This window comes from Marmota flaviventris, chromosome 12, assembly GCF_047511675.1.
Source record: "Marmota flaviventris isolate mMarFla1 chromosome 12, mMarFla1.hap1, whole genome shotgun sequence".
Taxonomy (NCBI): domain Eukaryota; kingdom Metazoa; phylum Chordata; class Mammalia; order Rodentia; family Sciuridae; genus Marmota; species Marmota flaviventris.
This window is the reverse complement of record NC_092509.1, coordinates 105,190,126-105,216,274: the sequence shown is the minus strand read 5'-3', so window position 1 is coordinate 105,216,274 and position 26,149 is coordinate 105,190,126. Positions and strand designations below refer to the sequence as shown.

At 42.4% G+C, this 26,149-nt stretch overlaps 1 protein-coding gene and 1 long non-coding RNA gene across 5 annotated transcripts in view; one reads left to right on the top strand and one right to left on the bottom strand.

Annotated features, from left to right (window-relative positions):
• The window catches only part of Scyl3 (SCY1 like pseudokinase 3), a 32,633-nt gene extending 16,473 nt beyond the window's left edge, over window positions 1-16,160 (bottom strand). For 3 of the 4 annotated variants that reach the window (XM_027935041.3, XM_027935043.3, XM_027935042.3), the window contains exons 1-5: window positions 16,011-16,160; window positions 12,020-12,238; window positions 4,201-4,386; window positions 2,103-2,216; window positions 136-192 (exon numbers count right to left, since the gene is read on the bottom strand). In XM_027935041.3, the coding sequence (XP_027790842.3) occupies window positions 136-192; window positions 2,103-2,216; window positions 4,201-4,386; window positions 12,020-12,184 (522 nt within the window). In that variant the 5' untranslated portion in view covers window positions 12,185-12,238; window positions 16,011-16,160. Of the gene's footprint in view, window positions 1-135; window positions 193-2,102; window positions 2,217-4,200; window positions 4,387-12,019; window positions 12,239-15,638; window positions 15,656-16,010 lie in introns of those variants that run through there. The other variant, XM_071600332.1, reaches the window with a different exon arrangement.
• Window positions 16,161-16,272: 112 nt separating this feature from the next.
• On the top strand, window positions 16,273-19,250 carry LOC117794802 (uncharacterized). Its single transcript, XR_004618673.2, has 2 exons — window positions 16,273-17,232; window positions 18,862-19,250. It is a non-coding gene; the product is annotated as an uncharacterized lncRNA (long non-coding RNA).
• The last annotated feature ends 6,899 nt before the right edge of the window (window positions 19,251-26,149 follow it).

Here is a 26,149-nt window from a genome sequence, read left to right as displayed (position 1 = left end):
TGGTAGTAAGATTAATCCCAGAAGCTCAAGGCTAGAGGAATCACGAGGCATCCATAATTTAATAAAGGCCTGGGAGAGGTTTTCTGCTCAGTTGCACAAGTGGGCCTTCATCACATCCGACGCGTATCATCTTACCATCTCTTCAGGAGGGATAGACGCTGGGTCTCTGACTGCCTGAATACTCCTCAGAAACTAGACAGAAAAATAAATCAAGAAAAGCAGTTCTTACGCATTTGGCAAAGCAACCTTTTAAACCTATTTATAAAAGCCATGAGCAATAGAAACAGCAGCAATGAAACCTTTCCATCAATATCACATATCCAATATGCAAATTTAAAATCTTCCTGATTAAAAAATGTAAACCAGTACTCGGCACGGAGCAATTCTTAGTGAACATAAAAGTCAGTCCCCTTTCTCTGCCTTCCAGCTGGTTCACACACACCCCATGCTGCCGAGAGGCATCTGTGCATCTGATTCCCTTATACAGAAATTAGAAATACTTCTTTCTCTTCCTGCATAGACATTAAGAAGTAAAAGGCTCTTCAGCTGTTGGTGACGGTGTGCATCTGTAGTCCCGCTACTCAGGAAGCTGGGAAGAGGACTGCCTGAGTCCACAAGTTTGAGGCCAGACTGGGTAACACAGTAAGACCCCATTTAAAAAAAAAAAAAAGGCTTTTCAGCACAGGATACATCGCTTATCAATCTTGTCTTTGTCACTAAATCAGGTGAAAGTCTTGTTGCACATGAAACTTTATAAGCTATGGAAACAAAACTAACATCTATAGAATGAGCATATTCATTCACCTAATCAAAGAAGGGCTTTTATCCAATAAACACCATCTAGGGCACTAGGAATGCAAAGGACAGCCACAAATTCCCTGCCCCCAACCATATGCTCACAGCCTACAAGGTACATCAGGGATTTCAGTAAGTGAAGCACAGGATTTTTGTAGGGTAGGACAACGCCCGCAGGAAGGATTCACAGAGAGGAGACTCAAGCGAGATCTTGGATGAGCTGGCACTTTTCAGGGAGTTCAGGGGAAGAAAGGCAGCCTGGTAACAGAATGGCAGAACAAGCAAGAAGAGAGTGAGGCGAACAGCCAGTGCAGCATCCCGGCTTCGTGACAGAGTGCGAGCAGAGCAGGAGCACTCCAAGTGCTGAGTGGAGCTGAGGCGGGCTGGGAAGACTGTGGAGGGCCTGTGCACCACCCCAAGAAGCTCCTTCTGTGGGACGAACCCACAGGACCGCGTGCTGCCTGCCATGCTAACTACAGGAGAGAGACTTTAGAGAAGGCAGCCATCACCAAGAGGGATGACTCAGGCAGTACTGCATTTGACTGATCAAGAGTCCAGGAAGGTGCCCACCAGACTAGGCCGAGCTGAGCGCCAGACAGCACGCAGGAAAACGCTGAAAGCTAGACTGAGCCACCGCATCAGCAGGGGGATTGGGATGGGAGTGGTTTTCACTTTTTTTTAGAGAGAGTAAGTCCATCAGAAACATGCAAATGGTGAAAAGAAGAAATAAAATAAAAAAAGAACTGCAGGTGGATCTGTCCGACAAAACCACAGGCTGTACCCCAGGAGCAGCAGCCCAGACACCAGGAGTTAAGATGCACAAGTCCCAACTCTAGTCGCTGGACACACCATATGTTCAGGGAGCAACCCCTGAATGCCTAACGCGAGATAGGCACTCGGCCAAGTGCAGGTAGAAAGGTAAGGTCAGAGGAGCTACCCTCAGGAGGCTCAGCTGCTGGGCAGAATCAGACACACAAAGGCAATTTCAACACGAAGCAGTGAATGGCATGATCAAAGGAAGTGCTGCACTGCAGCTCAGGAGCAGAAAGGCAGGCGGTTACTTAAAACGTCTGAACAAAACCATTTCACCTCCCTCATTCTCAGGTTCCTCATCTATAACACGAGAAGAGTACATGACCCCTAGTGCTTCCTGAGGGATAAACCCCTACAACTCCATGAACATGGGCATCCACAAAGTTCAAGTCTCCAGACCAGCATGGCGCTGACCCTGGGGGGCAGTGCCAGGGCAAGAGCACACAGAGGATGCCACCAGTGCTCAGGGGAAAGAGGCCTACCACCTGGCTTACCTCGGGAGTGGCCTGAGGAACTTTACACACAGTTTCCATTCCTCCTAGCTTCCAGTGCCCATCTTCACTCACAAACACAGATGATAAGCAGACATTGTTGTGTGTGAGGTGTCCCTGGAAAAAAAAGAACAGGAAGAAGACTGCCACTCCAAATCTGAAGAAGAAGTCTTTAAAAAAACTACTAGTTACCAAAAAAAGATTACGACAAGATCTTCCCACTTGTGGACTGATATCGGAAACTATCGGTCGGTCGTTCCAGGAACGACCAAGGGAATGAGGTCAGAAGAAGCAGAGAGTGCCCTGGGGAGGCTCCTGGCCCCTCCCTGCCTGCTGAGCAGGAGAAGCAAGACACCCAGCCAGCACAGGCCAGTCACGCCCCACCTGGAAATCCGGACCCAGGCGTCCCTAAACACGAATCCACCAGTCCTGTGGCCTAGCCCACTTGCACCAGTGCCTTTAAAGATAAAATTTATCTTTGCCCTCATAGGTTATTTTATTCATTTTCTGCTCTAAATTCTTTCTTACCTACATTCTATCATGAACCCAGATCCACTTCACCTGAAATCTTATCAGTAAGCATTAAAAAAATTCTGCCTGAAGAAGAGGAAAAGGGAATGAGAAGGACCAGCAGAAATGCCCCACAGACCACAGAAGAGTCGATTTTAAAACTATAAAAAATAGTTCAGTCAAATAAGAGGAAGGGAGAAAGTGAGAACAGGGTTTGAGTATTTAAGTATTTTCCCAACCAGAAATCATTTCAGTAGATGGAAGAGCTCTTTAAATTTTCTACCCATGAGATCAAATTTGTACATATTTTTATACAGAACACTCTAAAATATATATAAAGAAAAGTTTAGAATAGTATATATGGTATTTTCATTTGAGGAAAAATAAAATAAGATATTTGCTTTATATGCCCAAAGACTATCTCTGCAATAATACACAAATCACCATAGTAGCTTCTGGAGAGAATTTGCTGAAGGACTGGAGAGGGACTCTCCCTACAGGCAGTCCTACTATCAGCATGCCTTGTTCCAATAAAGATGTTCCTCCCCAGAGAAGCTTAACAATGTTAGTTATCATATGAACTTGTAAGCATGCTTTTAAGAGTTATACATCCCACATAATATTTGGAGAGTCTGTTTTCCATAAATAGAAAAAAAATGAAAACATGCATTGAAATGAGTCAAATGCAAATCTCTCTAACCTAAGACTGGTGTTTTTTCATTAAGGAGAACTGCTGAAGATCTGAATGTGTCAGAATGCAAACATCATTAAGGAATTATAGCTCCAGGGCTGGGAAGATGTTCAATGAGAGCACTTGCCCAGCATGTATGAGGTGAAAACAAACAAACAAGAAATAGTAGCTCAATGAAATTGTCAAGACATAGATCAGAAGTAAACATAGGAACCATAATAATAGTAAACGTTACCACAGGCCAGGTAGCCTGGCTACTCCAGTATTAAGAGGCTGTCTCTCAATTGGTCCCACCCAAGTGGGATAGGATGTGTCTAAACTCTGCCTCTAAGAAACGGTCATTTCTTCAAAATTTAAAATTGCACAAAATTCCTAAAAACAAATAGGAATTGTGGTCTACAGCAACACTAATATTAACTTTTTGTTTTAACAAGCATCAACTGAGCCAGGCATGGTGGCACATACCTCAAATCCCAGCAACTAAAGAGGCTGAGGCAGGAGGGCTGAAGGTTCAAGGCCAGCCTCAGCACCTTAGCAAGACCTGTTTCAAAATCAAATAAAAAGGTCTGGGGATGTTAGTTTCAGAGCACCCCTGAGTTCAATCCCTGGTACCAATGAAAACAAAACACAACCAGGAACCAGCTGAGGCTGTTTTCAGGTAAAGACTTGTCCAAAACTAGGGGGAGACCACGGTAACCTCAATATAAAATTGTACCAATAACTGCCCAGGGACAGAATGTGCTGCCCATTGCACAGACCACCTGGAGCGTCTCCATCTTGCCCTTTCAATGTGTGCTCTGTCTTACAACTTCCACATATACCATGCTTCACAGCACTACTACACACTCATCCCCCAGGCTCCGTCAGAGCCCCTGAGCTGGAACTGTACAGGTCACTTACTCTGTCGTGAAGGAAGATGAGAGCCAGCAAAACGTCATAGATCCCAGAACAAATCTCTGCAGAAGACAGCCTTTCCAAGGCCACTTCCAGAGGCTGCACTCTCTCAGTGACCAGATGAATGCCATCTGCTTCCACAGTACATGACAGGAATCTCAGCAGGCAGGGGTGACGCAGTGTCTTCAAGTGCTGTAAAACGGAAACAGAAGAGCTGATGGAGCCGACGACTGGACCCAGAGCAGCCTCACGCACACTTGGGAAGAGGGAAACCACACACTCGCCCCTGCAGGTCTCCCCAGCTCCTACCCTTCCCCATAGTTCCACCAAGACAAGGGGGATCTCAGTCTGTTCTCATTCCATTCAACTTATCAACAACTAAATCACCCCACAGACCTGCACTTCCCTTAGGGCAGTGCCGGCCCTCTGTGCCCAGACTTCCCAGGAAGTACCACGACACATTCCCAACACACTGCCGGAACCCTCACAAGGCAACAGAGGGGCGAAAAGCCTGGAGGACAATGTGTGTGGGACGAGCTTCTCCTCTGGGAGCTCTGGCTCTTCTTGTCACTGTGCAGCAGAGGCAGGCATCCCCTGAAGGCGGCGTGACAGAGGTGACAAAGGCTCCGCCAGCAAAGTCCTGCCATCCTTCTGGCCAGAAGAATCACAGAGAGGAATCCTGCAGGCTGGAGTGCCAGGAGGCTATCCCTGAACAACAGGCACAGAACAGACCCTAGGTGGTGCAACGAAGTGCTGAGAAGAGAACTGAGATCTGAACTTGCATTCCCAGGAAGGGTGAGAGGGGAGTAGTTCAAAAACCCAAGGCCCAAACCTAAGGGGATTAACACCCTGCTGTATCAAATATACCTACATCCTCAGAGTGTCACAACAGAGCCAAGAGTCTATGCAGCACATTCAGGATGCAACCCAACATTTGTACCCAACATACAAAGGACTGTGGAAATGCCATGAATTTTTAAGGGAATGAGTGTTAATGAGCCTGAAGATATTAACCAATCTGAAGAACAGAGAAAAAAAAAAAGTATCTTCTAAAAAATGATGAGAGCATCAGGAACAAAAAAGTCTAATGCAGATAATTTAACTTCCAAACAAGAGGAAAAATGAATTGGAACATTAAAAAAAATAATGGCTGAAAACATAAATGTAGCCAAATACTTAATTTACGGAGTTAAGAAGTTCAATGAAGACCATACGGCCTCTTAAAAACATAAAAACCATCCTGAGCTCAAGTCTGCTGACCCCAGCTGGGCATGGTGGTGTACACCTGTATTCCCAGCAACTCCTGAGGCTAAGGCAAGAGGACCACAAGTTTGAGGCTAGCCTCAGCAACCTAATGTCTCAAAATAAAAAACAAAAGGAGGAGATGGGAATGTGAGTCAGTGGTGAGTTCAATCCCCAGCCCCTAAAAAAAAAAAAAAAGTTTGCAGACCCTGCCACAGACCATTAACAAAAGTGACTCTTTTACAAAACATTTTAATATTGTTCTCACCTTCTTATTTATCACCTATTTAATCCCCTTAAAATATTTAAAGTCTCTTTTAAATTTTTGATTTTTTTATTCTACATAAAAGTGACTGCCATTTTTGTGTTCACACTCCTCACCAATAAATAACGTCAGTTAAGTACCATATATATATATATATATATATATATATATATATATATATATATACACATACATACTAGTTTGTTGTTGCTGTTTATACTGGGGATTGAAGCCAAGGGCACTTTACCACTAAGCCACATACCTAGTCCTTTTTGAGACAGGGTCTCTCTAAGCTGCTGAGGCTGTCTTGAGATCCTCCTGCCTCAGTCTCCCGAGTTTCTGGGATTGTAGGTATGTGCCAACATGCCTGGTCTACATACTATGTATTTTTTTCATATTCTACATGAACTACATATACTGTAAAACACAAAACAAAGTACCAAAAGACTTAAATATTCCCAGTGCTTTTTCTCCACAACTGCAATGTTGCACAATACCTCGAGCAGGAACCCCATTTTGAGAAGTCCTCAGTATGCGATCCTCCCCTCCCTCACCTCTTTCCTTAGCAGAGACAGTAAACACACCTTCCTGACAAGCATAAGCCATTTCTGTGTCTGAACACAGGGGCTGGGTCAATTAAATCTGTAGGGTCTCTCCTTCTCTGGTTGGCCCTTTTACAGCCCTGTTGGGAAAATCCCTATGCATATTTTATGAGAATTACTTGAGTAATTAAAGAGTTCCACAGTCTAATATTCTCACCCCAGGTAATAACTTATCATTTATTTACAGCAAAACTTAAACTGCTGAAATGCTATGATATGACCTTCAAGCTCTGAGGTCTACGCTGTACTAGCCTCAGGTCACAGGGGGGAAATCTTGAAAGCCGGTCATTAGATTGGGAGGAGATGGAAAGGAGGATTTCACTGAGAGCATAACCTTCAATTTAACACTAGGTTTCATTTTCACAAGTAAGTAGTTGATACTGAATGTTCTAAATACCTCCTTGAAAGGAGGAGGACAGCACCAGAGTCCATAACCCAGCCTTGCTACAATTTTTCTATCAGTTGGCTCAAACCTATTATAAACTTCTTCCACAGAGGAATCTTCTGAGCATGTTGGATTCTCTAATATTTTAATTTTCATTTTATTCATTTATTTTATCTGGGGGGTACTGGGGATTGAACCCAAGGGAACTCAACTACTGAGCTATATCCCAGTCTTTTTTATTTTCTGTTTTGAGCCAGGGTCTCACTAAGTTGCTGAGACTGGCTTCAAACTTGAGAAGCTCATGCCTCAGCCTCCTGAGTTGCTGAGGTTAGAGGTATATGTGCCTTTGTGTGCATTTAAAACAATTCACACATATGCAAATAGAACATAGTAGATATGCAGATGAGCCAAAATGCTAGCCAGTTGGTCATATGAGTGTGGTTAGCTGAAGAGAACATCCCAAGAGTTATGTTTGGAGCTAGTTTGTATGTAAAATCATACATGCGTCTCACTTTTTTTTTTTTTTTTTGGTACCAGGGATTGAACTGAGGGCGCTTAGCCACTGAGTCACATTCCCAGCCATTTTGATTTTTTATTTTGAGGCAGGGACTTACTAAGTTGCTGAGGCTGGCTTTGAACTTGTGATCCTCCTGCCTCAGCCTCTCCAGCCACTGGCATGCACCATGGATGCCCAGTCACCACATTTTCATTTTTTAAAAAATACTTTTGTTTTATTTATTTGTTTTGGTGGTGCTGAGAATTGAACTCAGGGCCTCGCATGTGCAAGGTGAGCGCTCCACCACTGAGCCACAACACCAGCCCCAAATTTTCACTTTAAGAATCATTTCAAATAATTTTCAAACCAAACATGAAATATTTCCTTTTTGACTGCTCAAGATAAATTCTTCATTCAGTTTTGTCTTAGAGCTCTGATCACTTTCTTTGATTTCAGGTCCCTTCTTTTGTTCTCCTTTTAGCACTCAGGATAGACACTTGATAGACAGTAGGAGCCGCCTGGTTCAGTGTTAACAGGGAATAGTTAATAAGTGGCCACCTGATTTTCACTTTTGCTTCTGCTAATTTTTTTTTTTTTTTTACCCTAAATACCCCAGAAAAATTCTTGCTCCAAAGTGAGTTCCTGCTTGTTTATAATAAAAGAAAAGAGGAAGAAATGATGCACTGCATGATTCTGAACAAGACACTTAGCAAGAACCTCATCTGTCATTGCCCTTGAATACAGTCAATATTCTGCAAGACCATGCAGATTCACAGGAAGGACCAGCAGCTAATCAAATCACAATGTTTCTTGGGTCAACCTTCTGCTGCTTCTAAGAACAAGGGGAACAGGCTGCACTTGGGGAGGGCAACTTGGTTATTTTCTCAGTGACCCCAATTGAGCAAATCAATGGCTCTTGTTCTGGTGGAGGTAACTTGTTGAATGTTTTGAATGCATGTGCCCCAAAGTTAGGACTCCAGTTGGATTTATTCCCTGTTCCAGGCGCTCACCTCTAAAGCACACAGCTGAGCAAGGTCACTTCCTAATGGATATCAACATTACAACTCCCAACATCTGTGCTATCTGTACTTACCTATGTCTATCCATTCAGAGCTCCTCAGTGTGAGAGTCTAGCCCTGAATATAAACTACTCCCATTTTCAGGAATCAGTAAAGACCCAACCATCTAGGAAATTAATTCAAGCCTTAGAGGCTTAACTTTCCACTGTTGTTCTGCTCCTGATTTGTTACATCATTTTGAGAACTACATAAAGTTAACTGACTCGATGTTCTTATCTATAGCTCACATCTACCTTCACACTTTAAAAACAGGAAAAAAATCTACACTTTCACACCGTTAAATAAACATAACGAAACAGCTAAGATGACTAAACTGGAGAGTAATAATCTTTCAGGAAAAAATACTATTCCTTCTTCCCTAAAGATGCACATCTGGGACAAAGATGCAGAGACAGTCTGTCTTTGCGTACCATGTCTGAAGGTTAGGTCATAAACTAGGAATAAAATTCAGGAAAAATAAAAAATGGATAAAGAATTAGTCTGGGTAGAAATGTGGATGACTACAAGCCTCAGAGGAGAAACAGCAAGAAAGTCAGGTCTGGGAAGCATGGTGGGAACCAGGATATGGCTAATTCTGTCTGATGGCTGCATCATACCTAAGGAACAGGCAAATACGTCTTAAGTTCTGAATGGACACTGAGCAGGAGCCCTGTGAGAACACCAGGATCTGATCATGAGAGGGGAAGAGATACCCTCTGTAACTGTTAACTACATGGCAAGTTGGTTTACAATGAATTGGACGTTGTAAATAGTGTAAGAAAGGCCTATAAGGGAAAGGGAAAAGGAAAGGGAGAGAGGGAACGTGTCAATGTGAGGAAGAGAACACCTGCCCAATGGCAGACACAGCTGGTCACGCCCACATAGTGCAGGCTCTCCAATACTTCAACAAACCCTTCCACTATGCAGCCGGAGCCCTTCACAGTGTCTCCCGGAACATCAAATCATGTACTTGGATGACAGCTGCATACTTATGCCCAGATATGTGATTCCTGTAGGAAGACTGAGGAGTTGTTTTTACAGCTTGTAATTACCACAAAGCCTCAACTAAGCACTCTGATTATAACAAACAACCGTAACCAAATTCTGACTTAGAATTTATCATTCTTAACAGGTTGTTGGTTAGAAATGAGTCATAATCACCAGTAAGCAAATCACACTATTAATGACAGCTGAGGAATTCAAGACCAAATGAGATCTTACGGGCCTAAATATTTTCATATTGGTTTGTGACCAGAGCTCTACTTGCATTTCAGTTACATACACCCACAAACACACAGTTATATATTTATCTATTTATAACAGTTGACTATCGGTATCATTTTTTGAATTTATAATAGTAAAGAAAGAACAATACTACCCAATAATATTTGCCAAGGAAAACACTATCTGCTTAAAAGAGTTATCAGAACTTTCAAAGGCAGGATGAATAACACAAACACTGGTGAGAGTTGAGATAACTACACTGCTTCAAAATTTCAGATATCGAGGACATCACAGTCCTAAAACCTAATATACTGAATGTTATATATGTCTCAAGTACTGTGACCTAATTTGTGGGATAATCAGAAGTAGAATTCTGACAATGTAAATTCCTTATCACTTTGTTGCCATTTCAAATTTTCATGATTCAAGTTTGAGTTTCAAAGCTACAGAATGGCTGACACATTACGAGTAGATCTTTGGTTTTTTCCCTTTAAAAATTTTATGATCTGGGGCTAGGGTTGGGGGTCAGTGGTAGCACACTTGCCTGGCATGTGTGAGGCACTGGTTAGATTCTCAGCAGCACATATAAATAAAGAAAATAAAAATCTATAGAAAACTAAAAAATATATATATTTAAAAAAATTTATGTTCTGGTTTATTTGACTTTCAGGGTACATATGCCGGATATGATTTTTAAAAATCATATAGTCTGAAGGAAAAAACTAACAAATATTATAAATTATAAATTCTAGTATCTGACTGGATATGGTCAATTAAGTTATTTAAAAAAAATAAAAAACAGCTGGTGCTGTGGCACACACCTGTAATCCCAGCAACTCAGGAGGCTGAGGCAGGAGGAGGGCAAGTTCGAGACAAGCCTGGGCAAACTAGTGAGATCCTGTTCCAAAACAAAAAATAAAAAAGGCTGGGGATGTAGCTGAGTGACAGAACACCCATGGGTTCAATTCCCAGTACTGGATTGGGGGGCGGTGGTGGTGGGGATAATCTTATTAGAAGAAAACACAAGAGGTATGTTAGACATTAACCAATTATTATCTTTCTAAATTGTCTCTTTTGCAAAATTACAATCAAAAAAATTATTAACAATTCTCAGATGGGATAGATAAAAGAGAAAAAAGTGGCTTTACCAAAAGGCAAAATTACCCAGCAAAAGAACTAGCTATACTTTTTTACCACATAATATTACAAGAAAATGTATTCTGGGCTAGGGGTGTAACCCGGGGGTGGAGCACTGGCCTAGCCTGTGTGAGGCCCTGGGTTTAATCCCAGCATAGCATGCATGTGTGAATGAAGAAATGCACGAGTAAATGAGGGAATGAAAAGACTGTTACACATGTCTTTTTCCTAGGGAACCATCTTATAACTGTTAATTTCACACTTAACCTAAGACACAAAATCAAATAATTATTATGACCAATAAAATGCCAAAATTATATTACTAATACAACCTTTTATAATCATTAAAAAAATAAAAATCATTTAAAGAACTATATAAAATAGCTATCAATGTTTCACATCAATTGATATCAAAAAGTGACTCATGGTAATACAGATCATAATTCTTACAGAGTAAAGATATTAAACTCAACTTGAAAGTACTCCTGACATAGTAAACACTCAAGAATTAATTAAAGAATACCACTGTACTTTTTCTTTTATAAACTTCTAAAGATAAAATGAATGTCTGCCAAAGGGCAAGGAAATATCAACTAACATCTTTCTTTTCTCTAATTATGAAAGACTTGAGATTATTTTATTTCATTAAATGATATTCCAATCCAAGGTAGAATTGTTTCTTATATCTCTTTTTCTTCTTTTTTTGGTGGTACTGGAGATTGAACCCAGAGCCTTGTGCATGTGAGGCAAGTCCTCTACCACTGAGCTACAACCCCAGCCCTAGAACTGTTTCCTGTAAGACGTGAGGGCCCCTGACAGTGCTGAGACAGCATGCCAGTGCACTGGCCCCTCAGCCGGGAGCAGCTCTGACTAGGTATAAACAAGAACCTTCTTCCTAAGGAGGAAACTAAAGCCTCCAGAGTTAGCAACCTGTCCAAGGTCCCTCAGCAAGAACTAGAGCCGAGGGCCAACATTCTTTCTGTCCAAACACCAGTGTAAAACTCTTTCTGGGACATCACAATGTCTCAGGAAAAGAAAAACATGACAAAGTTCCTAAAATATTTTATTTTCAAGCTCCTCATCAACAAACTAATTAATATGACAATGCTTACAGCATTTTTGCTAAACTAGATTAATTCCCTCTTAGATAAGCCATGAAAAATCATTTTCTTTTCTCATTAAAAAAATTAGCTATGATGACAGAAACCACTGTAAGGAGTTTTATGAGGTTTGGGTTCAGTTATGGTATCTGTTGGAAATAAACCCACAAAATAAGGATAACTATGTTGATACAGACCATCAACGATATTATTCCTTATGCCTTACCTCCCTTGATCTCTATTAATTTCATTTTTAAAAAACAGAACACAAGATAGTAAAAAGCACTAACTATTAAGCCATCACCTATTAAGGTACCTTGGCAGCTTTATTAACTTTGTCTTCATTTTCTCTTTTATATACAAAAACTGAAGCAAATTTGCCATCTTGCAGCACAGCAGGATAAACAGCAAGTCCAGAGGGCAAAGTAAATGGTGGCTCTTTCAGCGTATAGCTCTTTAAAGCACTGTTCTCTGATCCCATCCCTTAGGCAGCAAGGCCGTAGGTACTGCAGCTCCTCTTCAAAGCCAAAGGGATCTAAAAGAAGACAAAACAATTGCAAACATGAATTCTATCTGCAATGGGAGCAGAGCTGTTCAAGGTCTCCAGAAACAGCCAAACTGTTTCTGCAACCTTGTAACTAGCACATTTGACAACAGAAATGGTTAACTGCTCAGCAAGTTATCAACAATGCTTGTTAATGAACACCTAACAAATCCAGAGAAAATGTACATCACCTACCAGTTATGTGCAATTATCGTACTCACCCAAACCCCGCGTCATACAGGAACTTTCAGTTATTTAGAAAAGCAACCAAAAAATAAAACAGGGTAACTCATATTTCTAATCAACTTACAATCCTGCCTCACAAAGGAAATGTTGTAAAACTTGGTTATTCAAAAACAATAGAACTTCTGTATGTCTAATATGTAACTATAAAGGAAAACAAAATACAAAGCATTAACAGTACATCATAGAAACAAGGAAAAGATTAAAAGAGCAGTAGAATAATGGGAAAGAAAACATAACTCATTGAAGAAATACAAATTACAATAAAGAAAAAGTACAGTCTCACAACTCTTTAAAGTTATGCTTAAAAAAGGGAGAAACGGCAAAATGTATAATCACAAAAGCTAAAACACGCACACATAAAATTCTTGAAAATGCAAACTGCTTCATCACAGAAAACAGGTAAGTGGTTGCCTACAGAGGGGTCACAGAGGAACAAAGGTGTGTGAGGAAACTTGTGGGGGGTAGATATATTCAGTATTTTGATTATAAACATACCAAAGGGTGATTACAAATGTCAAAACTTATAAAATCGTGTTATGTTCAGTCTCTTCTATATGATTATACTTCAATACAATTTCTTTAAAATACATACATACATACATGCATACACAAACACAAGAGACCTCCCAAATCTTCTACAATATGAACATGTCATTCTTTATAACAGAGATACAAATTCACGGAGTTGCAAGAGGTACCAGGAGTGCAGCAGGATTGGTGGAGCAGCAAAGGGCCTACTATGTGCACACTGGCAACTACTGTGAGAAGTTGGCATTCTGAAGGCAATAGCTGTCACAAAGCTCAGCTCATCCACTTATGATGAGAAACTGAGAATCAGATATTTTTGGGGGAATTTCAATATTATTCAATGTTGCTCAAAAAAAAATTTTTTTTTTAAACCTGTGTAGGACAAACAACAAATGTCTGGAATATTTGTGAAATCAGTTTTTAGTTCTGGCTTTACCATAATATGAAAAAAATTAAAAATAAAAGAATTCTAATTCTAGTCATGTGGCAAGCAAATTGCTAGTTCTAAATAGCACAGCCAAAAATTCCACATAGATTGTAAATATTTCTGTTAAAAATCTATAATTTGGGGGAACATGTAAACCAAATAATGAATATACATAGACTCTACTTGGATTTTTCTTCTACCTTGCTGAGGTTCATCCAACAATTTCTAGATTATCCATGTAATAATGCTCTCAAAACATATCGACCACAGAACCTGAAGTGCCTACAGACCCACATACACCATTATATAAGAATCACAGTAAGTACAAGGACTAAACCTAGCTAAATTAAACATTCAAAATCCAAGCATGTTTCTGAACATCAGAACTAATTCTGCTTTGTAATAAATCCACTGTGTTCCTACCGACCTAACAACTTATCCTAAGAACAAGAAGTAAAAACAATGCTAAAAATGCCATACCTCAACCACAGGCGACAGTCACCTGTCTACTTGGATGACAGGTACTAGAGAGAAGTGAGGTGAATTCTGCTATTACGGAAATGTGGGGGTGCTGCTCAGGTGTGACCACCTCCTGCAGAATAGGGAAGGCTGAGCTGGACACTAGGTTCTTGCACCCTCCCCTTTTCTGGGCACAGTTAATGGGTCCAGTGGCAACTATGGCCAAAGGGCAGTCAATTCATAGATGAGCCTTCTGTAGGACCCAGGCCTGAATGAAGAGATGAAGTGGTCAGATCACTATCTCCCCCAAGAACCTGAACTTAAAGAGAGCTTTCTATCTAAGAGTAGCATAGCTAGGTGAAGGATGCCATGAGGTGGGCTGGGACTTGGGCAAGCCAAGGCCACCTGAAAGCAGAAACTTGGCAAGGACAGAAGTAGTTGGATGGCAGCAGGACTAGAAAAACTGGGAGAAGAGCATGGTCATGTTTTAGGGGCACTTAGCATACTCCAGCTCAAGGCTACAGGACCCCAGTTTCAAGTTCACTTCCCTCACTGCCTAACTGATACCTACAAACAGCTCCATTCCCTGAAGTAGCCCACGTGGGTCCGGGTTCTTTGAAACCAACTGCCATTTCATAAGAAGAAAACTCTACTTCTCTTTAAAATGCTGCGTGAAAAACTAATTAAACTAGAGGAAGGTTACAGAAGTACCACTTTGAAACTGTTTATCTGAAGCGAACATAATTGCCTTCTCTCAGCCAAAAAATTTAGCTTTTCAACCTCAATACACAATAAAGGAAAAACTGAGAATAAGGAACTGCAAGTAAATCAATGTCCTCTTGGCAGAAAATCATGCTGTTTAATATTAGTCCCCAAAAGAGATATGATGATTACCACGATTTAGGGCTTTACAGTTATTAAACCTTGATTTAATACCATGAATACCACTATAATTGATTAAAATTATGAAAGTGTTAAAGAAGAGATTAAAACCAGCAATTTTTCATAGCCATGTGTTTTAGGTCCGGGTTCTAAGAAACATCACTTGCAAGTTAAAAGAGGGTGCACTAATTTTTCGAGGAACTTGAGAGAAAATCTGCCATTTTACTGTTCTGAAAGCATGGGTAATAATGACAAATACCATCAGTGTCAGACTGTGGACAGGGTAGTAGTTAAAGCCTACATACAGTTCAAACCGACCACTGCCATCGGAGAATGGCTTAAAGAAGTAATTCTAACTCTTGACACGACTTGTCCAAAGAGGCACAGGTACAACTACTATAAATACCTTTAAAAATAATTCAGCTAAAATCAACTTACTGAAAGTAAGATAAATAACACGTGGATTCCCAAAACGATTCTTTTTGTTTGTTTGTTTGTTTGCAGGAAAAACACAAAATACTGCCTGTTAGCTTTGAGATTAAAAGACATGAGAAGGTAGAAAAGGATATCCTAACACCACATGACAGATATTTTGCAAAATTTGTCATCTCCACTCTCTGCGCTAAAAGGTGGGGTCTCCGGTCTGACTTGCCCAGCCGTCATCTTCCCAGTGAAGCCCTGCTTGCCCGTCTTCCTCCTCTGGCTGGCTGGGGCAGCACTTAGGTTTCCGGACGGCCACCTGTGGATCGGGGAAGCCCTCCTCCAGGTCACTGGGCAGCTCCTACACCCCACCAAGAAACCGGCTTCCTCCGGGGAACATTTCTCTCCAGGTCCTTCCCAGCAACTAACCGAGGTTATCCAGGTCCCAGATGCCGGAGCTTAAAGGTGGCAATGACAATGGCTCGCAGCACCGCCTGGCACCGCGGCCCCCGCCTCCGGGCCGGCCTCGCCGGACCTGTTGCAGGCGCGCTCCCGGCACTCACACGCCATTAGCGCCCAGTTCGGGGGACCCAGGGCCAGCCTCAGCCGGAGCGCCCAGGCGGGCCTCACACCCGCGGGACGCGGCTCGGGAGACCGGCGGCGCCACCTCCTCACCTCGGGGAAGCCTCGACTCCGCCCCAGCACGGAGCCGCTGCCGCCGCCCGCCCGGGCTCGGTCCCGGCCTGCCCTCCGCGCCGCGCCCCGGCGACGGCAGCCCCACCCGGCCAGGCTCCCGCTTACCTGCGGAGGGCGGCGGGGAGGAGGCGCAGGGCCCCGGCTCCGACCCTTCGCTGCTGCTGACACCAACCGCCCTCGCTCCCCGTGCGGCCGCGGCCCCCACGCCACAACCTTCCGGGGTCGGGTCTCTCGGACACCACAGAGACGGGCCCGGAAACGGCCCGAATGCCAGCCTTCGCCCCCCGCCCCCCCCCGACGCCACCACTGAGGCGAACGAACCCGGAACAGAGGTAGAGCGCCGCACAGGTGACTCTCAGGCCGCTGCCATCTTGAGTGTGGGCGCCAGGACGGCCCTACGTTTCAATCACGGCCCTCCGCAGCTAAGTTGGTTATATCACGTGGAGATATCACCTCTATCACGTTTTGGATTGAATGGGCGTTTGCCTTGATTTAAAATTTTAGTTTCTTAACCGTACACTTTTCTTTTCCGCCCGAACCCAAAATGGCCGCCGGTGGCCTCCAACAGATCAAGTAGCGAGGGGCGGGGCGGAGAAAAGGAGCGTGGAGCGGGGCGGGAACCTTCGGCAGGCGACGCCCCGCCCCGCGCCACCGATTGGCTGCGCTACGCGGGGCTTTGGCGGACCGCGCGGAGGCTGTCAGAGGTCCCGGGACCGGCCGGAGTCAGAGACTGACCGACCAGGGTCGCAGGATTTCGGAAAGGAGACCCGAGAGAAGCGGTGCCTGCTTAGGGTGTTAGGAGAACGAAGTGGGCTTACGTAGTGGTTGTGAAACTGCGTGGCACCAACTTGGCCACTGAAGTCTTCACGGTGCCCAGTGGCGGTCGGCGGCTACTTACGGCTTGACGGCCGGGCCCGAGTTATTTCGAGTGTAGGACTTTCACATCCCCGCTGGCCGGTAGCAATAGCTGGAAAGATTTGCGATGGATAAGAAAGGACTGCATGATGTCTTCAGGTCAAAGGGAAACAAATAGCCAATTCTGTCCCCTGTCCAGAAGTTACAGTAAATAAGTACAGGGCTGGGGTGTGGCTCAATGGCAGAGCTTGCCTAGCACGTGGGAGGCACTGAGTTCGATCCTCAGCACCACATCCAAATAAATAAATAAAATGAAGATATTGTATTCATCTATGACTAAAAAAAGTTTTTTAAAAAATTAAATATATATTAAATAAGTATTTATGAGGAGATGAGCACAAACAAGTAATCCACCCCATGAGTTTGATGAAGTCCAGACTGTACTAAGAGCACTGTCCTCTGGAAGTAGAAGGTAAGCTACATAATTTTTAAATGTTATAGTAGCAACTGTAAAAACAGTAGAAAGACTGAAAATGATTTTGATATTATATTTCAACTCAAGGTAGCCAAAAGATTGTTACTTAAACATACTCAATGTAAACTTTATTTCTGTCCTGGGGTTAGAACCCAGGTCCTCCGGAGTGCAAGACCTCTCTGCCACTGAGTTACACCCCCAGCCCAACATCAATAATTATTAATGAGATATTTATTCAAGGTAAAACAGACTGAATTGGGGGTCCCCCTCTGAATTAAGGGGAACTTCCTCCTATGAAGACGGAAAGCCAAAAGGCTGACCTCACCCTGTGGCAAGAAGCTGGGAGCAGAGCGTTCCTCTGGCCTAACACAGGTTAACTAAATCTCACCAGGTACATCCCTTATCTTTCAACTCACTTCACTGCTGCCCCTCCCTTCTCCCCTGCCTCTTCTTTAAAGTTCTGCTCACCTTTAGGGATTTTTGAAGATGGAATGTTTGAAACGGTTGTTTCTTCTATCTTCCTTCAAAGCAGGCTTTGAATAAAACCAAATTTCCTACCAATTTGACCCCTGTTTCTGGAGCAGTGAGCACTACAGTCTACTCTCTTTCCCTGCAGGGTGTCATTAGAGCCACTTAGTAACAATAGGTTGTTGGTACTGTCTTCAAACTGAAATGTATTGTTTTGCAACCTGAACTAGCCACATTGTAATGCTCTTAGTCACACATGGCTAGGGAATACAGTATTGAGTGCAGCTATAGACAGTATGACCACCATCTTGCACCAGAATGTTGAGAAACAAAAATACATTGTGGGATCCTTCTACATTATAGTCAAAAGGAGCAACTGCAAATCAGAAACCCTCCAGATAAGTGGTAAAGCCAGGACCATTAGGGCCAAGCCTCAGGCAGCCTCTTTAAGTATTCTGGGCTCCTTAAATTTTTACACCTGGTTTATTCAAAAAAGTAGAGCGCTAAAACATTTTGGACAATTCACCTATCTTTCATATATTTGAGCCCATCTCTAATTTTCATCATGATAAATAACAGGTTGTTTGTTATTTTGCCATTTTAAAAGTAAAAACTCTGAAACCATGATAATAACCAAAACATCTGGTGTCTCCAGAGATCAAGGTGGCTAAAGTATATGTGGCTCCGTGTCTGGAATGTGTCCATTTGGTATGATGCTGGCTGACTACCCAGGAGGGTGGATTCCTAATAACAGTGCCCACTGCTCCTGGGGTGTAGTTCTGTGAGCTAACCCACATAGAATAGTACACCATCCATGCAGAAGTAACTTAGGCTATCCATCAGAAGTATCTTGTGAAAGGCACATTGTAAGCATCCATAATCAAATCCCATGAACCCCCATCAGGGCAGAGCTAGAGTATATAGCTGCTCCCAGAGAAAGACCTAAAAAAAGCCAAATTATAGAACATACATGGTATAGGGTTACCAGCTCCAATGTCCATCCCACTCTCCTCCCACTTCTCCACTGTTCACCTTCATTATAGGGGTTAAGAAACCAAAATGATCTCTTTCTGAGCCTCCTTTGCAGCGGGGTGGTCACAAGTTCTGGCTGGTGAGACAAGGTTAAGAAGGACTTAGACTCTTTGCTTTTGCCTGCAGATATCCGACCAGTGGCAGAGCACTGGACTAAAGACTTGCGACCCTGCCTCCATTTTGCATGCATCCTCTTTTCTCCAGAGTCACCTTGGATTCCAGGAACAAGGACTGATAGGATAAGCCTCTTGTGATTATCCCCAGGCAACAGCAACTTTCTCATCCTGAACAAGGCCTGCCTCACCTGATCCTGAGATCACCAGGGACAGACCACACCTGAGCAAGGCCACCTGCATTGAAAGCTGTGACAGCCTTAGCTGTGCAAACCCGGACCCTTGCCCTCATTCCCCTTTCTATAAACCTCAAAGTCATTGTCAGCCCCTGGAGGACAGGGCTGAGGTCCTCTTGTCTTTCAGTTGCAATCTATAGGATTAAAGTTCCGTTCATGCTTGTCACCATTATGTTTCCTGTTTGCTTTTTGAGGCTAGTGGCCCAGCTGATTTACTGAATCCTTGGAGTCAGGCCTCTGGCCTAGGACTACAGTAACAATGGCAGCATCCATTAGGTTTAGGGCAGTGCACTAGGGAAAGCTTTGCCTTCCTGATAAAGGAAGGGAATGTGGGTGCCAATAAGCACCATGGGACAATAAGCAAACAAGATAAGGAGGTGCAGGTGAGGGACAGGAGGAGTGGGATTCTCTTGATGCATATCATATTGTCCCGAGAGAGTTCATCATTATATTTTTCTTCATGTTGAGGGGAAGTCCAAATAAGTCCCATCACCAACACATGATTCTTCTGCAGCAGCAGAGCTCCTGTTATGCTCGAATTTGGGACCCCCAAAAGACCACTAGAGACCAAGATCGATGTAAGCAGCAAAGAGGTGTTTATTGCGAGCTAGCTTGGTCCTCCAAGCACACACAGCAACTGGTGACGCTGAGAGGCCTCGAGCCCAGGGTTTGCAGCAGTTTTATACACTCTTTGGTGAAGGCAGGGACTTCACATACATCATAGTATCTCCTAGCAAATCATCACACACCTCAGGAAAATCAAACAACAACTCTTAACATTGATTAGCACATTCACTGGCAGGAACAAGTTGGGTAGGGGTGATTGGTTAGTACAAGAGGGGATTCGTGGGCTGGGGATGTGGCTCAAGTGGTAACGCGCTAGCCTGGCATGCGCGGGGCACTGGGTTCGATCCTCAGCACCACATAAAAATAAAATAAAGATGTTGTGTCCACCGAAAACCGAAAAATAAATATTTAAATAAAATTCTCTCTCTCTCTCTTAAAAAAAAGAAAAAAGAGGGGGATTCGTTTGAATTGATTGGTTTAAACCACGAGGGGTATACATGCTGAACTACATGGTTTCCCAACATGTTATCAACCACCATAAACTACTGGGAGGGTTACCTGGCATCCCAGTTATTTTCCCTGTCTCATGCTGATTGCTGGTTGCTAGGGGGTTGCTATGGGTCCTCACTGTTGAGGGCCACAGCCGAGTCGGGATGACGCCTGGCATTTTTCCAGAAGTAATGGTTGAGAGGCGAGCCATTAAGATGATGCTGGATTGATTCAATTGTATATAGACCCCTGCTTTCCGCCTCGGGCGCCCACTACTTTGGAGTTCTCCAGAGATTTCCTGGGGAGTTCGCGTTGGTTGGTGAAGTTCCGCTGGAGGGAGTTCCGGTTGGTGTGGTGTGCCAGAAAGGGGCCGTGTGGGTGGCGTTCGGGAGAGTTCCCGGGGAGAGTGCGTGGAGTGCTGTTGGAGCTCAGACAATAAAGTTTCCTGTTTGAACATACAAGTGCTTTGTGGCGGCTCGGTGATTTGTGCCCAGCCAGACTGCAGCATTTGGTGGCCCGTACGGGGAACGCCTGAAGCTTGGGGGTAAGTGAAATTGCTCGCCCCTGAAGGAGAGCGAAAGAATGGGTGACCATTTCAAAAAACAATGTGTTCTTGTTTTGATTTGTTTTGTTTTTCTTTCAAGCTGCCTGTCCCTAGAACTTTCTCAGGCAAACTGGGAAAAATGGTTGGCTCAAGGTTTGAAGTTGTTCGGCCCTGAGGAAGGGATAGAGATAGACCACGAAAATACATTTCAAGAAAATAGGAAAATTGATACAACGATTTTTTGTTCCGTTTTTGTTTCATTCTGTTTCGGATTTGTTTTGTGTTATCTTCTTGGATTGCATTATCTTTATAGTAGACTAGAAATTAGTACAAAACAAACCGAAAGAGTGTTAAGTAAATTGTTAGAGGTTCAGACTATGGAGGAAGACATTTTAGATCAAGTAAAAGAGAAGGTCTCTCGAGCTAGTCAGACAGAGGAAGAAAATTTAAAGGAGGAAGGATTATTAGGGAAAAAAGTTATAACAGGAGGCTGCTATTAACACCTTTCTATCACCAGAGGGCGTAAGTGTCCAACCAACAGCTCCACCTATAGAGACAACATATGCTGGGGGGCCCCCAACCCCCGTAGTTGATAGATGGGATCCTGAGACAGGACCTCAAAGATTAGCATGCCCTGTACTTGAGCAGGCAGGAGGGCAGCGAACTAACCGTGCTTTAGATTTCAAAACAGTGAAGCAGTTAAAGGAGGCTGTAACAACCTATGGTCCCCAAGCACCCTTCACTGTAAGCATGGTCGAATCCATTACCAACTTGGACATGACGCCAGCAGATTGGACTAGTATGTATAAAGCTGTGCTAAATAGAGGGCAATATTTGTTATGGAAGGTTGCCAATGAGGAATTTTGCATGGAGACGGCTAGGCGATTTGCAGCAGCCGGTTATCCTCAGAGAAATCTAGATATGTTGTTAGGAAAAGGACCTTATGAGGATCAGCAGCAACAAATTAGATATGATCCTGCTATATACTCACAAATTGCTGCAGATGCAGTTAGGGCATGGAAGACTTTACAAGGACAAGGAGATTTACAAGGTCAATTATCTAAGGTAATACAGGGAGCTAATGAACCTTACGCTGAATTTGTAGATAGGCTTATTCAAACAGCTACCAGAGTTTTGGGGGATACAGAACAAGCAATGCCATTAATAAAACAACTGGCTAATGAGCAAGCAAATCATTGGTGCAGAGAGGTTATTAGACCAGGGAAACATGAAGATTTAAACACATATATTAAATTATGTAGAGACATTAATGAACAAGGGCAAGTCTTGGCAGCTGCAGTAAAAGAAGCTTTACATGCCAGGCCAAGAACATGCTACAATTGTGAACAAACAGGACATTTTAAAAGGAATTGCCCCATAGGAGGAGGGTTTAACAAAACTAGGTATCAAAGGGGTAGAATACCGGGTATTTGCCCACGATGCTGTAGAGGGAGACATTGGACTAATTAATGCCATTCTCAAACCACCATAGAGGGTACTCCATTATCAAAAAATGGACAAGGACCATGTGTTTACCCATTATATTGTGGAGAAAGGCATCAGGCTCCATTGCTAAAAAATGGACAGGGAGACCCAATGCTCTGGGGCTTACGACCACAAATATACAGGGCACTGGAGGAACCCAGCAACACCATCAGGGTAGTGCCCAGGACACATTATCCATCAGATCTCTCATCAGACAAACCAGAGGGAGCCCAGGGTTGGACATCTGCACCTCCACCAGAGCAGTACTAACTCCAGAGATGGGAGTTCAAATCATTCCCACAGGAGTAAAAGGAACCTCTTCCCCAAGGAACAGTAGGCTTATTGTTAGGACGCAGTTCTTCTACTCTAAAAGGACTTATGATAAGTCCTGGGGTAATTGATCCCGATTATGTAGGTGAAATAAAAATTATAGCTAGTTCTCCAAGAGGTATATCAGTAATTTCACCAGGAGATAGAATAGCACAGTTAGTTATTAATAATACCCAGGCTGCATGATAAATTTTCCAGTTGTACTATAGAAAGAGGTTCCAGGGGATTAGGCTCCACAGTTGTGGATTGGGCTATTGCCGCAGTCTGGCTGGGCACATTTCATGAGCCACTTGTCAAGCAGGAACAAACTTTATTTTTTGAACACACGCCACACCACGCAAGCTCTCCGGGAATTCCCTCAGAGGCCAACTGCCACCACCAGCTCTTCCGGCGAGCCTCTCAACCCCAACTCTTCCCGCTCTTGAGGCCGATTGGCTTGGTCATGTGGGCGGAGCCAAAAGAGTCCCCCAATGAGCAGCTCCGTGGTCTAAAAGGGCAGGGAAACAGCCCAATGAGCGTCACCATAGAGGAGCCAATCAGCTGGAAGTTTGCTGGGGCTGCTTCGGCTGTGGCTCTCAACAGGCTATGCTGTCTTTAAATTTAGATTCTCGCCCAATGCTAAAACTAAATATTCAAGGACATGAATTTAATGGGCTACTGGATACAGGTGCAGACCTTAGCATCATCTATCGTCAAGAATGGCCAAAACATTGGCCGTTACGTTACAACAAGCCACTCAAACACTTCGAGGCCTAGGAGTGGCGACTAATCCCCATAGAAGTGCAATGGTATTAGATTGGAAGGATCCTGAAGGATGTGAAGGAACTATACAGCCATATGTATTGGATCATCTTCCTGTAAATTTATGGGGAGGAGATGTCCTAGATCAATTAGGTTTGACATTAACAAATAACATCAATCCAAATGTGCCCACTATTAGGGTTAGACAAGGTTTTAGGAAAGAAAAAAGATTAGGAGAACAAGAACAAGGTATAGCAGCACCAATTCAAATAGACCAAGGAATAAATAGACATGGATTGGGTTTTCAGAAGGGGTCACTGAGACAATAAAAATTACTTGGAAATCAGAAAGACCAGTATGGATTCCTCAGTAGCCCCTGACTAAAGAAAAGATACAAGTAGCCCATGACCTGGTCAAACAACAATTAGCGAAGGGACATATACAACCTTCCGTATCTCCCTATAATATTTGTCATTAAAAAGAAATCTGGTAAATGGAGATTATTATAAGATTTAAGAGCCATTAATAATGAGATGGTTATTATGGGACCTGCTCAGGGATTCCTCAATTGTCTACTTTGCCAAAAACCTGGTATGTTTTAGCTATAGATATTAAAGATTGTTTTTTTTTTTCAATTCCAATTCATCCTGAGGATAGTCCACGTTTTGCATTTACTATCCCTGCACTGAATCATGAAGGTCCCGATCAGAGATATGAATGGAAAGTACTCCCTCAAGCAATGGCTAACAGCCCAACTATGTATCAAATTTATGTTAACAAAGCAATCCAGCCACTTAGAAATCAAAATCCTAAACTACAAATATTTCACTATATGGATGATGTATTATTAGCACACAAAGATTAAAAACACATTGCTAGAATGTTATGCCACACTTACAAATTTATTAAAAAATTATAATCTAGATATAGCAATAGATAAAGTACAATTAAATTTTCCAATTAATTATTTAGGAGTTCTATTATCCTCAACCATGGTCCGTCCACCAAAAATTCAAATACGAGTAGATCAACTCAAATCACTTAATGACTTTCAAAAGTTATTAGGAGACATAAATTGGATAAGGCCTTATCTAGGCATACCAACAGGAGAGTTAGGACCTTTATTTGATATCCTAAAAGGTCCATCAGATCCAAATTCACCCCGAATGTTAATGCCTGAAGCAAGAAAGACATTAAAAATCATTGAAACATATATGGAAAATATGCATTTGGATAGAATTGATATAAGTTTGCCTTTATTATTTATTGTACTACCAACAAAAAATATTCCTAAAGGAGTATTTTGGCAAGAAGGTCCATTATTATGGATACATTTATCTTATTCTCCTAACACTATTCTTACTAGGTATCCTGAGGCTGTAGGACAATTGATCCTCAAAGGAATAAAAGCAGCAAAGGGAGTGTTTGGAATTTCTCCCAATAAAATTATTACTCCATATACTATGAATCAAATTGATGAGTTAGCTAATGAGTTAAATACTTGGGCAATAATAATGTGCAAATCTAATGTTTCATTTGATAACCACTTACCATCTAATCCTTTATTGTCTTTTTGGTCATCGCATCCTGTAATTTCTCCAAAAATGACAAGAAAAACACCTATCATGAATGCTCCAAATATATTCACTGATGGGTCAGATAATGGTAAAGCAGCAGTAGTCACCCCTGATCAAACTTTTACATTTTTAGTACCCAAACAATCAGCTCAAAAGGTAGAGCTTAATGCAGTATTACAAGCTTTTATGATGTTTAAAGATTCTGTATTTAATTTATTTTCTGATAGTCAGTATATAGTTAATGCTATAATATCCCTTGAAGATGCTGGTAGGATTTCCCCTTCCTCTACTGTTTTCTCTTTGTTTTCCACTATACAAAGTCTAATCTGGGACAGAAAAGATCCATTCTTTATAGGACATATCAGGGCACATACAGGATTGCCTGGAGCCCTTAGTTTGGGCAATGATTTAGCATATAAAACTACACATGACATACATATTTTCTCTACACTAGAAGAAGCTACAAATTTTCATAAAAGGTTCCATGTCAATGCTAATACTTTACAAAAGCATTTAAAAATAACTAAGGAACAAGCTAGACAAATAATAAAACAATGTCAAAATTGTGTGACCTTTTTACCACAAGTTAATCTTGGAGTCAATCCTAGAGGACTGATACCTAACCATGTTTGGCAGATGGATGGCACACACTTGCCAGAATTTGGAAAATTAAAATATTTGCATGTTACAGTTTTTGATACTTCTTCCGGATTTTTGATGGGCTCCCTTCATGCCAGAGAAAATACTAAAGACATTATAGCTCATTGTTTCAAAATTTTGCCACTTTGGGCATTCCAAAACAGTTAAAAACAGATAATGGTCCTGGTTATATTCTACCTCTTTTAAACAATTTTGCTCATCATTTGGCATTACTCATATAACAGGAATCCCATACAATCCACAGGGACAAGGCATAGTTGAAAGAGCTCATAAAACTATTAAAATGTACTTATTAAAGCAAAAAGAGGGAATTGGGAAGGGGTATATATCCCCCAAAGATAAACTTAAAATAAACCTTTTTACTCTAAACTTTTAAAATTTGGATTCATCAGGGCTTAGTGCTGCGGAAAGGCATATGTGTCCAAAAAATGTACATAAGTCTAAGGTACTTTGGAAGGATATTCTAACAGGACAATGGAAAGGTCCTGACCCAGTGATTGTCTGGAGTCGGGCGTCTGTTTGTGTGTTTCCACAGGGAGAACAGCAGCCGATTTGGATTCCAGAGAGATTAACTAAAGCGATTTCTACAGACCAAAAAGAAGATGACTTGGCTCAAATCCTTAACAGCTGATATCCTTACATCTGCAACAGTGGTTCTCCCACACCTGGAGG